Source organism: Lissotriton vulgaris, chromosome 3_1 (genome assembly GCF_964263255.1).
Source record: "Lissotriton vulgaris chromosome 3_1, aLisVul1.2, whole genome shotgun sequence".
NCBI classification, from domain to species: Eukaryota; Metazoa; Chordata; class Amphibia; order Caudata; family Salamandridae; genus Lissotriton; species Lissotriton vulgaris.
In genome coordinates, this window is record NC_141689.1 from 36,375,783 (window position 1) to 36,388,984 (window position 13,202).

Below are 13,202 nucleotides of genomic sequence, written 5' to 3' on the forward strand. Positions count from 1 at the left end.
GTGGAAAGATCATTGTCATTGGGTAGGAGGAACTTGAGTCTCTCCTCCATGACGTCCCAGGGTATCTGGTTTAGATTTCTTGCCCATTTGGGGGATCTTGAGCAGGGGGCAGGGATAGGAGTCTTTGGTTGATGTGGAATATAATCATGTGATGGTCCGACCAGTCCACTGGGAGGATGTTGTCGATCGTGATTACGTCTTGGTGGGCAATGATGGCATCCAGGGTTGCTCCTTTGTTGTGGGTTTCTTCAGAGCAATGTAGGGAAAGGTTATTATCACAAAGGAGATTGTTGAGAGATTGAATTAATGTGTTGTTGGTTTCGTTCCAGCGTAAATTGAGATCACCCAGGATTATGAAGTTAGAGTCTTTGAGAGCGCAATAAGCAATCAGGTCAGATAGGTGTTCGCCAACAGTAGGGGAATTGCCAGGTGGGTGATAGAGAAGGTGAACAATCAAAGGGCGGTTCTCCTTAGTCTTGACGGAGACAGATAGACATTCAAAGGAGCTGTATTTGCATGAGTCTGTTACCGTGATGTCAATGTCATCTTTATGGATGATGGCTACACCCCCCCACGTTGACTTTTTCTGTCTTTGTTGATGATGGTGAAACCAGGGCGTACCAGCAAGTCTAGACAGGGTGGGGAGGTCTCCTTTAGCCATGTCTCCGTGATGAACGCAATATCAAGGTTCTGAGAAAGGATGGTTTCAGCTAATTCCGTTGTATGTTTGGGGGAAGATCTACAGTTAATGAGCATGCAGTTAGTTGCTGGATTATTTTTGTTCATATGTATTCCTAATGGGGCCCTCGGAATGGAGGTGAGGAACGGTGGGGGTCTTACAATTTTTGCGAAAGGGAGGTCTCTTCCGAAGCCCGTGATCACTTGGATCTTGGAGTTAGTGGGCATTAGGAAAGAGGAGTCATAAGTGGAGGCTAGGTCCAAGGCTTCTTTTGCGGACATTGCTGCTATCGCTCTGGATGGTCTTTGTTTTTGTGTCTCCATATCCTTGTTAGTGTGGCTCTGAGCTCCGGTCGATGGTGCTGTGGTTCCAGTGAGAGTTTGAGGAGGGATCATCGTGTCAGTTTTTGTGGGCCTCAGAAGTCTGTTTCCGCATGCGGAAGTGGTCGTGAGTTGGCGTTTTAGTGGGGTAGGCACCGCCGGAAAGGAAGGGATTAATTGGGAATGTTGGGGCTTTCTCGCCTTGTCTAGGTTGGAGAGGATTTCATTGCGGCCTCTAAATATAATTTCTAATTGGTTTTCTAGTAGATCCAGCCGGTGAGTCAAGTATTTGCAGTTTTGGGTTGGGACAACTCGTGGGGTGGGGGGCAGAGTCGTCTCCAGAAGTCTAATGATGGAAGGGACCACCAGGCTGTCTCTGTTCGCGACCCTTGGTAAGGGGATTAGTAGCGGGCTCTTCCCCAATGCTTCTCGAGGAGTGAAGGGGGGGTCAGTAGACCGAGCCCGAGAGTTCGCACTGAGATGTTGAGGAGGGTGCGATTGGGGGAGCGATGAAGGTTGCTCTTCATCGAGTGAAGGAAGGGGGTCAATAGACCGGACCCGAGGGATGGTGGGGTAAAGTAGAGGAGGATCGGGTTGAGGGGGCTGTGGGGATTGATCTTCCTTGTCTCGATTCGAGGGGACAGAGGAGTGGGAGGAGAAGTTTCCAGAGGGGGATTTGGGGGGTCTCAATGAGAGAGTGGAGGTAGATAAATGGTTCTCCTGAAGGGGCCGGTTGATCATGGAGGGGGGCTGTGTTGATACGGGACACAGAGTGTGTAGATGAGAGGCGCAAAGCATAGGGAAGAGGTAGTCAAAGGCCTCCAAGTTTTCGTTGTTGGCCTGTATCAGAACCTTGCCATTTGCGTAAATGGTCACTGATGTAATACCTTTTCTTGTTGCCTGGTTAGGGAGAGAGGTCGTCAGTTTACAGCTATGTGAGGTGGTCGTGGTTTTAGATATGTGTAGTTGCATTCTTAGAGTGGAGATCCAGCTCTCAGGTTTATCAGTGTGGAAGATGAAATCCATCTTCACCTGCCCTTTGGAGGAGCAGTGGTATATGTCTACAAATAGCGTTTCTGGGTGTTGTCTGATTAGATTATGTTTGAGATTTCTTCTCGCTTTGGATGAGAGGTTAGGGGGGAAGATAATAGCAAAGGTATTAGCGCCGTGCGGTTTTGTGTGGATCGACATGGGCTGTTTGACAGAGGCAGGTGAGCCTGTTGACATTTTCGCGTATTGTGTAAGGGGGATGGGACGAGCTATAGAAGGCGGCAGCACCCCTTGGACTGGGAGTATCGTCTAGGGGTGACTGGCCACGATGAGTGAAAGGTGGGCACTAAGGGTTCTGCCCTACTAGTGGGAGGTGTGGTTACTGGGGCATAGCGTGGACTATGGTAACGAGAGGGTGACTGAGGGGGGGGGGCGACGTGGAGCAAGTAGAGGGGGGCACATAGTGTACTAAGTTATAGGGGTAGTTGCTGCAGGGGATAGGGGCAGGAGGAGGGGGGTAAGGAGAGGACCGAGGTATAGGTTAATTGCGGTAGGGGGCTAGGAGCTGGTCAGGTACCTTACAGTAGGCTGGAAGTCGCTGGTGTCATTGAAGCAGAGCGGAGGGTGATCCATGTTGTCTCTTGCTGATCATCATCAGATTTCTTCTCGCTTTGGATGAGAGGTTACGGGGGAAGATAATAGCGAAGGTATTAGCGCCATGCGGTTTTGTGTGGATCGAAATGGGCTGTTCGGCAGAGGCAGGTGAGCCTGGTGACATTTTCGCGTATTGTGTAAGCGGGATGGGACGAGCTATAGAAGGTGGCAGCACCCCTTGGACTGGGAGTATCGTCGAGGGGTGACTGGCCACGATGAGTGAAAAGTGGGCACTAGGGGTTCTGCCCTACTAGTGGGAGGTGTGGTTACCAGAGCATAGCGTGGACTATGGTAACGAGAGGGTGACTGAGGAGGGGGGAAGCGACGTGGAGCAAGTAGAGGGGGCACAGATTGTAGTATGTTATAGGGGTGGTTGCTGCAGGGGCTAGGGGCAGGAGGAGGGGGGGTAAGAAGAGGACCGAGGTATAGGTTAATTGCGGTAGGGGGCTAGGAGCTGGTCAGGTACCTTACAGTAGGCTGGAAGTCACTGGCGTCATTGAAGCAGAGCGGAGGGTGATCCATGTTGGCTCTTGTTGATCATCATCAGAGGGTCCAGAAATCTTCGAAGGGCTGCCCTTAATTGTCATCAGGGCAGGAGATGAGGGGGGCGGGTTGCGCTTGATTTGGAGTCCCTGGAATGACCTAATGTTGTGTGGGCAATTAGTTAGGCGACCCAGGGGCTGTCTTGAACGGCGAGTTAATTGCAGGCAGGGTAGGTGGAAGCGCGTTCTGGCTTCAGAAGGGGTTGCTGCAGTGATCTTCATTAGTTCATTCAGTCCTCGGGCGGTGGCCATCTTAGGGCCAGGCATCACCAGTTTGAGACGGTTCTGTGGTTGATTCCCTTTCTTTAGCCACGGTTCTGTTGGGGTAAAGCAGGGGACTCACTGTGCAGGGCAGGGCGAGGGAGGCGTGTTTCAGCTTCAGAAGGAACAGCCTAAGGAGCTCTTCCTCTGTCCTTCTAGTCCTAGGCATCGGCTATCTTGAGGCCAGGCATCACCAGTTCCCAGTTCCCCTCAACCCTTGCAGCAGGGGTGGGGGTGGGGGTGGAGTGGAGACAGCCTGAGCATAATCAAAACCTGTTCTTAGTGGCAAAGCTTGCCCTCTGGCACAGGGCTTTCTGCAGGTAGTCTCCAGTGGGGGCTGCCAGGGGGGAATATCATTCACATATGCCACCACAATGCCCAGCTTCTTTGCGGGACTGTAGTTTAGGGTTTTGTGTCCTACAATTATCTGGAACTGACACTGAATCTTTGTACTGCACCTACCTGTCTGTCAGCATCTCTCAGCGATGGTTTGAAATGAGCAAAGCCACCCACGGGGTCTTTTAGTGTTTGGCGGAGCAGGAGCATAGCTGTACGTGGGTGGTACTCAAGTCTTGTCAAGGTAGAATTTTCCTTGCTCTATTTAGTGTCAAGGGAGGTGCGAGGTTTCTGATTGTGGAGCCTTAGTTGGTTCTGCCATTGGAAAATGATGACCTGATGGTCTACCTGCCACAGGGTCCCAGTCACAGTGGCAGGCATGCAGCCCTATTTGAAGCGGGGTGACCTGGGGCCATGATGTATGGCATCTTGGTCCTGGATAGAGAATTTGCACAACAGTATCCATGCGCTGGGAGAAAGCTCCCTGTGCATCAGGCCATTGATATGTGTTAGTTGAGCACAAACTCCTGCTTTGGACGTTTTTTCAAACAACACATCCACCTGGCAGCATTCACTGGCTGCTATCATCTCCAGCGAAGGTACAGGGAAACTCACATGGGATAAGGCTATCGCCTCCGGTAACCTGTTGTCCTCCACTTGATAAGGCATCATACTATGTGTCTATCCTTTATGATTGTAAGCCACCCTCTTTTATTTGTAATTTTCTCTGTGTTTTCCTGTGCCAATTGTAATACTGTTCACCTCATTTCAAACCCCATTCACTTTTATTTCCAATTCTTGCTCTGTCAGTACTAATAAGACTTCTCGTCCTCTTGCTCATGCAGTGACATGCCTTTCTCCACCCTGGATCCTTTGGAGAATCCTGGACTGGACATCTCTCGATTGCATGGCCTAAAACCTTGCATGATCCTGGATCTCCTACGCCTCAGTGACCTGTACGCCGAGGCAGATATGGACGTGACAAGGATGCAGTGGAAGGATTCCTCCAGACATAGGACAGAGATGGAGCTAGACATACAGAGCAACACTGATATGGGACTGAAGGCTGGATGTGAACCAGAAATGGACAAAACCTCCCAAAATGGCACTACCAATGCAAGAGATGAATTTGAGCCAAAAGACCCAAGTCCATCAGCACATCTGAGTTTAGTGAAAGAAAAGTCTTGGCTTAAGCAAGATGAGTTGGCACTTGTGGAACCAGGTCTCGGAGGCTCAGCATATCCCCTAAAAGAGGAAGCTCAGACCAACATGGACCACAGGGAAGCAGAGGGACCTGTGTCTTCTGAACAACACACACTAAGAGAGACATCTGAGGTCTCAGTCACTGCACATCATCTGAAACCTGAGTCCCAGATCCTCCAAGAGTTAGGGACTCCACCCGCCTCCTTTGATGAGGAACTTCGCGCCTTACAGCTGTCATGGCTCTCCCTGGCAGCGGCCAAAAGCCTCAATGTTCTCATTCATGACAGCGAGTACTCCCGTCTGCTCTTAGCACCCTCAGAGGATAAGAGTCCAGACAGAGTCCAAGATGAGGACTTGCGACAAGCCTTTGAGCAGCTGGTAAAAAGCATGATGAAAAAGTCTTTGCTCACTTGCCCGATTAAGGAAATTTGGCCATTGGCTGAACTAGAGAGAACGCATATCATGGTGCAGCAGAAAGTTCTTGAGGCGCTGGAGCAAGAAATCAACTCAACGGAAGGTGAGAGGTGATGTCCTTAACACTGTTTTGTAAGTACTTAAAATCCCACTGCAATAGCAGAGTATTTCAATCTTCACCAAACAAACTTTATGTCATGGTTAATTAAATTATCTGGAAGTTTGTATGGAAAACATACATTTTGGGGCCACCTGTAATAGTCTCTTGACCAACCTGCAAATAACTTGCCAAGATGAATCTTAGGTCTACATGAAGTTTTTATGGGACTTTTTCACAAATTTCTCAAATTGGGTCAGAGATTTTAGAAAAGCCAAAAGTTATTTTCCTTTGGACTACTTGTTTCAGGCATGACTACACATCCACTGTCCTTAATGCAGAGTCTGTCATAAGGTGCTAACACCTAGTGGAATGTGGATTTCCGAGATATCCAAAGACTGATTATCCTGTAGTTAGGTGAAGAGCTTCCATCACCTTTTAAAGAAATGGGCTTGAGCACAGCACCTTTCCATGTGTCAGGATAAACATCTGTTTTAGTTACTCCATGACCAAATTGGCCAAACGTCTGGCCCCCTCACCACTATTGTCTTAGTGATTACTGCATAATGTTCTCCGGCCCTGCCGCCCTGTTAGCTCCGAGGCTGCAGTTGTTCATTTAACATCCTTCCAAGAAAACCAATTCGATTGGTGACCAATAGCAAGGCTAGGCTGGGCGGTGAGGTGCCCGGCTGGCATGCTGTATAAACTACTATACCCGAGAAAGACAATACTTTACTTCTTCCTGCTCCAAGATGATGCTGTATAAACCATCCAGGTACCCCATCAGGTGTCCTCAGCAATCATACCCAGAAGCAAATACTGGAATTATTTACTTTTTGCCAGAATTGCCCTTAATCCTGATACTGGATCCCTGCTATCATTTCATCCCAATGTTTATAGAACAAGGCAGGTTTGTTTCCTCCAGGAAGCTGCTCATATTGGTTTGACAGGTGCTTGACTTCTTTGTGATGTTAGGAGAGCATTGCCTATATATTTTTTTAGTGGCTGTCGCCAGAGAGGTTTGTATTTGTTTACATGCGGAATCATACCACCTTTGAGCGGACGGCCTCGCTGACTGCTTCATCCTAGGTGAATACCTACTCATATTAACACGTATACAGGACAGCAGTGTATTATATCAGATAATTATATTTTCACTTGCCTCTGTATCTTTATCAATGCGCTCGAAGGCTTGATACCAGGCTAGTGTTGGAGTTGTAAAAGGACAAACCATGTTGTAAGTCTCCAAGGAAAGCTTCTGGCAAATGGCAAAAATGTTATCAAATGCCATAGATTCCCCAAAACTTAGTGGAGCCACAATCGCCCAATGATCACTTCCCTTACAGTTAACCTAGGGTGGGTTCCAAAAGTGATTCCAATGCCAGAGACAATTGGTACTCTCCTAAATGTTGTATTGCTAAGGGGGAGCTTATTGCTGCAGTAAAGAGTAGGGACAAGGTCGCCATTAGTTCGGCGAGGAATTCTTACAAAAAAATAGTGGTTGAGGCAAAGGAGGCTCATGATTACCACTTCTGGTGTGACCTAACTGAAGCTAGTTCCTTGAAGGATTCCAAACGGTTTTGGGATCTCCTAAGAGCAAGGAACAAGCCTATTGACCAACAAATAACCTGCAACATTCCGGGTGATGCTTGGTTTGCCCACTTCTCCAAGCTCTATTCTGTTGCACTGGACTTGTCTCCTCCATGCCCGGGATCTTTGGCCATTACTATAGCTAACTCTCTTCCTATAGACTTCCCTTTCACCAGTCAGGAAGTTGAAGGGGCTATTAGGAGCATTGTCCCCAACAAGGCTCCAAGCCCTGATGGTATCCCAGGGGACTTACTTAAATCCTACCCGGTAGTATGGAGCAGATTAATTGCTTTACTCTTAAATGAGGCTCTGCTAGGGGGATCCTTTCCTGATTCTTGGAGGGGCGCAGAAGTTGTGCCTATTTTTAAGAAAGGCAGCCGGGACGACCCAGCAAACTACCGCCCTATTAGCTTGCTGGACTCATCCCAGAAGGTTGCGGGGAAAGTTGTTCTGGGTAGGATCCTTCAATGGGCCGACGAGGAAAAAATCCTGTCTGATTTTCAGGCAGGTTTTAGAACAGGGACAGGCACCATCGAGCAAACATTCCGCCTTCTGATGATATATTGGAAGGTGGTGGTGCTGGGAGGGGGCACGTTATATCTAGTCTTTATAGACTTGAGAACGGCCTTCGACCTAGTCCCACGGGAACTGCTATGGAATGTCCTCGATGGTCTAGGACTACCTAACTACCTGTTATTCTTGCTTAAAAAATTCCATGAAGGCAATTTCGCCCAGATCAGGTGGGGTGTCCAGGGAGAAAAAACATCTCGCATCCCAGTAGACAGGGGCGTCCGCCAGGGGTGTGTGCTTGCCCCCACTCTGTTTTCTCTATATGTCAACGGAGTGGTGGAGCATCTGCTGCAACACCCTGCGGATGCGCCTACCCTGGCGGGCAGAAAGATCCCAACGCTCCTGTTTGCGGATGACACCCTCCTGATCTCGAAATCTCCAACTGGCATCCAGAAATTGCTTTCTAGCTTTAAATCCTTCTGTGATAGCAGGGGTTTAGCTATAAATATAAGCAAGACCAAATTCCTTGTCCTTAATCCCCCCAAGAAAACCGTCGCCCCACCTGTTTTAGACTCCACCCCCCTGGAGAGAGTCAAAGAATTTGACTACCTGGGAATTCGCTTGTGTGACTCAATGAGTTGGAAGGCACACCATCAAAAGGTGTTTCTGACGCACAAAAGGGTCACGGGTGTTTTGCTCAAGGAGCAACGAGCCTCCTCATTGAAACCAATCGGGGCAGTGCTAGATATTTACAGAGCAAGGGTTGTAAGCGCAGCTTTATATGGCGCCGAACTGTGGGGTACGCAGAGAGTCGATACATTGGCAAAGATGGAAAACAACTTCCATAAAGATCTGATGAGGCTACCCCACAGCACTCCTACAATCCCCCTCCTGTTGGATGCAGGCACTCGCCCAATTTGTGAGCAAGCAAAACTGCGCCCCCTGCTACTTTGGTCCCGGGTTTGGAATGTCCCTGAATTGTGTAGTTACGCTGACGCCCTGAAAGATCTGTTGTCTCTCCCAGGTTGTAATAAGATACCCTGGTTTAGGGAGGTAAAACGATTGCTCTATGAGCTGGGATTGGGAGACGCTTGGGCCAATAAAACAGCACCACCCAAGCTGCTCCTAAAGAATGCTTACTGGCTATGGGTAAAAAATAACAGAATGCGTAACTCCAATCTTTGCAAATCTGTTGCCCAATTTTTACTAATTAAAGATCTCCCCTCCAGGGAACCTTATTTGGACCTAATCCGCAGCTCTGGAGACAGATCACTCTACTTCAAATTTAGGGTGGGTGTTCTCCCCTTAGGATTGTTTACTTCTTCCTGGAATCCTCCCTTTCAAACGGTCCCATTTTGTCCTTTTTGCGACTCAAGGGTTGAATCTGACGCCCACCTTCTGTTTGAGTGCAGTGTTTATGCAGCTCCTAGATTGAAATGGTTAAAGCCCCTGTGCAGAAGTTTGGGAACAAGATCACATCTAGAAGCCCTACGTATATTGCGCTCGGATGCCCGCCCATTCTTTGCATGCTGCATGGCAAAATTTCTTGGCTGGGCATGGCGTATAAGATCTGCAAGAAAGCTATTGATTCAATAATGTTCTATTCTCTTTGACCTGTTTTTAGCCATTAGTGCAAATATATGTAAGAATAGCTTAAATGTGTATTTTATGTATTAATGTCTGTTATGATTCTTTACGGTATTTTATATTATGCACCCTTGTAATGATTTTATTTTTTGTACTGCTTTTATGATATGTACCGTATCGAAATAAAGCTATACTACTACTACTTCCCTTACAGTTCATTACAATGAAATTAATAAAAGAACATACTGCCAAACAAATACAAAAATATAATGGATAGGGCAACCATGAAGTCCCAGATGAAAGTTTGTGCAGTGGGGACATCTTTCCCAAAAATGGCTGTTCAAACATTTGAATCCATTCTCAGACAGTCATCGACTCAGCAACCCCCCTTCCTACTTGGTCGCACCTGCTGCACACACGCCCACTCATACATTGTATTGGTCCAGCGCATCCAGCAATAGTTCATCTGTGTGATCGGGGAACAATCGTGCATTTAAATCACCTGCAAGAATCAGAATAGTATCTGGGTACTTTACTGGAACTTTAAGAATCATGTGATCAAAATAACCCACCAATCTATTTGCTCCCTGAAGTTTGCCTTTGTGGATATACACATTAATGAACGTGAACATTTGACATCCATTATCATTCACAACTCCAGTACTGGGACCTGAATTCCACTTAACAACAGAAACACTTCTATAACATCTTCATTATCTTAGTAGAAACTAGTGCTAATAATCCTACCAATAACCAGCTTGGGGGTCTCCAGCCTTTTCTGTACTGAGAGCTACTTATGTTCAATGAAACGCATTGAGAGCTACTGATGTTATTAGTGTTGCATTATTGCAATGCCCCAGCTGGAGGACTTCAGGACGAGACTCAAGACCTGGCTTTTCAACTAAGCCCAGCAACCCATCACCTGGATATACTCACGGGGGACAAGCTGTGCTCTACCCATACTGATTGATTGATTGAGCCCACCCGCCCTCGTTAGTTCCCTAAACTATGACTGGTTACAACTCCCCGATGCCTATGTTCTCTCGCACCCAACATTCTGGCAAGTACACACTTCTACCGTTACTTAATAGTTCATCAATGTAACCTCCTTTTTAATTTCCGCATAACCATAGACATTCCAACTTAAGATTTTCAGGTTGCCACAGAACTCCATATGCTATGGTTCCTCAACCCAGGTTCCCAATTTTGGGTAGCCTGAGACCCCTAAAGAGGTGCACAAAGGTCATGACATTTCTACCTGTGGGTTGGCAGTGTATGATCTGGAGCCCTATATTTGCTATGGTTATCCTCAAATTCTCTTTGAGGGGCAGGTTTTTCATATGGAATTAAAAATTGTGCTCAGGGTAAGTTTAAATAAATACACTCTGCTTCGAGGTCAAACCCGCATGGTAATTTAGGGAATACCTTACAGTTCTCTCAAGTGGCCCAGCCCCTGCTTCAACCCTTGTAGACAGACCTGCACCTGGAAACTCCTTTTCCACACTATTCAGCATAATATCAATGACTGATGATATAAAATCCTATTTTGTCAGCTCTCTGCCCTCCCTTGCTATATGAAAACCCACGTACGTTAGATCCCCCGAGCATATTGCTGAGTGCGGCGATTTGTTGGACATTAGAAAGCACCTTGCACCTATTCAGTGGGCGCAATCTTTTGTCCTTGTTCACCTTACGAGTTATATCAAAGAATAGATATTGAGTCAAAGGCTTAGGTATGAAGACACTCTTCTACAAGACATTAACTTTGTTTACCTCCTCCAGTGAAATGACTGGCTTCACTACTCCAGGGCTAGCAGTGGGGATATTTCTACCTTGGTCTATTTTTGTTTTTCACAAAGGTAGGGAAGACTAGTGGGAAAGAGTTGTAGGACAACAGGTATAGGTAGGAGGTAGGTAGGGAAGAGTGGTAGGGGCACGGTGGTAGGACAACGGATATAGTTAGGTAGGAAAGAGTGGTAGGGAAGGGTTGTAGGAAAACAGGTATAGGTGGGTGGGACATAGGGAACAGTGGTAGGGAAGAGTGGTAGGATGGCAAGTGTAGGTAGGTGGTACATGGAGAAGAGTGGTAGGATGGCGGGTGTAGGTTGGTGGTAAATAGGGAAGAGTGGTAGGGAAGAGTGGTAGGATGGCAGGTGTAGGTAGGTGGTAGGTAGGGAAGGGTGGTAGGACGGCTGGTATACTTACATAGGGAAGGGTTATAGGACGACAACCAGGTGGTAGGTTGGGAAGAGTGACAGGGAAGGGTGGTTAGGACGACAGGTATAGGTAGGTAGTAGGTAGGGAAGAGTGGTAGGATGACAGGTGTTAGTAGGTGGTAAGTAGGAAACAGTGGTAGGATGGCAGGTGTAGGTAGGTAGTAGGTAGGGAAGAGTAGTAGGATGGCAAGTGTTAGTAGGTGGTAGGTAGGTAACAATGGTAGGATGTCAGGTGTTGGTAGGTAGTAGGTAGGAAAAGGTGGTAGGATGGCAGGTGTAGGTAGGTGGTAGGTAGGGAAGGGTGGGAGGTTGACTGGTATAGTTATATAGGGTAGGGTTGTAGGACGACAGGCAGGTGGTAGGTAGTGAAGAGTGTCAGGGAAGGGTGGTTAGGGCAACAGGTATAGGTAGGTGGTATTTAGGGAACAGTAGTAGGGAGGAGTGGTAGGATGGCAGGTATAGGTAGGTGGTAGGTAGGGAAGAGGGGTAGCGAAGGATGGCAATACGAAAGCTATTTTTTAAAATATAATGGAACGGGAAGTGTGCTACTCGGGTTTGTTAGACGTGCTGGGTGCTGTTCATGAGGTTTAAACAAAGGAAAGAAGTGTTGGATGGGGTTTCAACTGCGGCTAAGCATCAGAATTATGTAAGGGCACAACAAAGGTGGAATGCAGCTGCGCACGCAGGTACTTATCATCTGCATGTACAGTTCAGTAAAGAGGTTACCACTGATGGTGTATTTATGTCCAGTGTTAGAACACCATATTGTGCCACCAACACTTGAGCAAGAATCAAGACACCCTGCACCGGTTCTCTGGTTAATGCTGTAGGGGATGAATGCTTAACACATACATTGCGTTTAAGTCACTTCTAATCCGACCAAGATGACTCGCGGCATTGAAGCTCCCGGATGAGGGCTCCCTAATTGCAGCGGAACTGCAATAATCCGCCTAGAACGCCATGCATTGTACACCTTACCATGAAGAGGGTCACCCCTCGCACACAGCTGGGTTTTTGGACCTGTAGGGGTTCCCTAAAGACATCGCTGCACTGGTGGACCAGTGCGGGGGGCCATGGGTGAGCCTGAAGGTGGGATTGTGGCGTCTGAGTACCACCAAGGGAACCAATATAGACAGACTGAGCTTCTGCGCCGGGTGCATGTGGGGGCTTTTTTTGTGCCCCAGGTAGTGTTGTTACCGGAGGTGGCGGAAACTGTGCTTTGACACACAAGACCAGGCTCAATAGAGGTTGGATGACTGTTGAGTCACACCGCTGCATTCTTAATACCGGTACGAGCGTTCACAAGGGACTGACTCGCCTCTTTCCTCCCACTTTCCTCCCTCTTCATGCTGGCAGTTGCTGACTTTCCGTTGCTGCGGCTCATCCTTCCAGGGGGCCGCATGTCGGGTCCTCATGATCAGCCCATGTGGGGGCCTGTGGTTGCCAGAAGCAGCTCTTCCAGACTGATATGATGATGTGATTGGCCTTATAAATATATGCACTGGTGGCAGAGCTTGGTTGCACCCTCTTGAGGCACCTACCGGACACATATAGCAACTAAAGTGGGAAATTGCCTGTGGGAAGCCAAAGCAAGTGCATGTCCGTCTTTCCATACCTTTTCACTGTGGTCCATAGACGCTGAGGTGGGTATTACCTGATTGCCTCCTCTGACTCGCCTGTCTGTTTTGGCACTGGAGGAGCCACGCGAGCACCTTCCTCCCCTCACCTCTTCCACTTCTCATGTGGTGAAGAGCGTGTTGCTGGTTCTTTGGTCTCTTTGTATGCTGGGCACAATGACTGAGC

General features: G+C 47.9%; 1 protein-coding gene across 1 annotated transcript in view; it reads left to right on the forward strand.

The window, feature by feature from the left end:
- The window catches only part of LOC147725878 (putative E3 ubiquitin-protein ligase HERC1), a 1,064,842-nt gene that overhangs the window by 487,182 nt on the left and 564,458 nt on the right, over positions 1 to 13,202 (forward strand). The window contains exon 33 of the mRNA XM_086963380.1: positions 4,628 to 5,502. Within this exon, the coding sequence (XP_086819506.1) occupies positions 4,628 to 5,502 (875 nt within the window). The remainder of the gene's footprint in view (positions 1 to 4,627; positions 5,503 to 13,202) is intronic.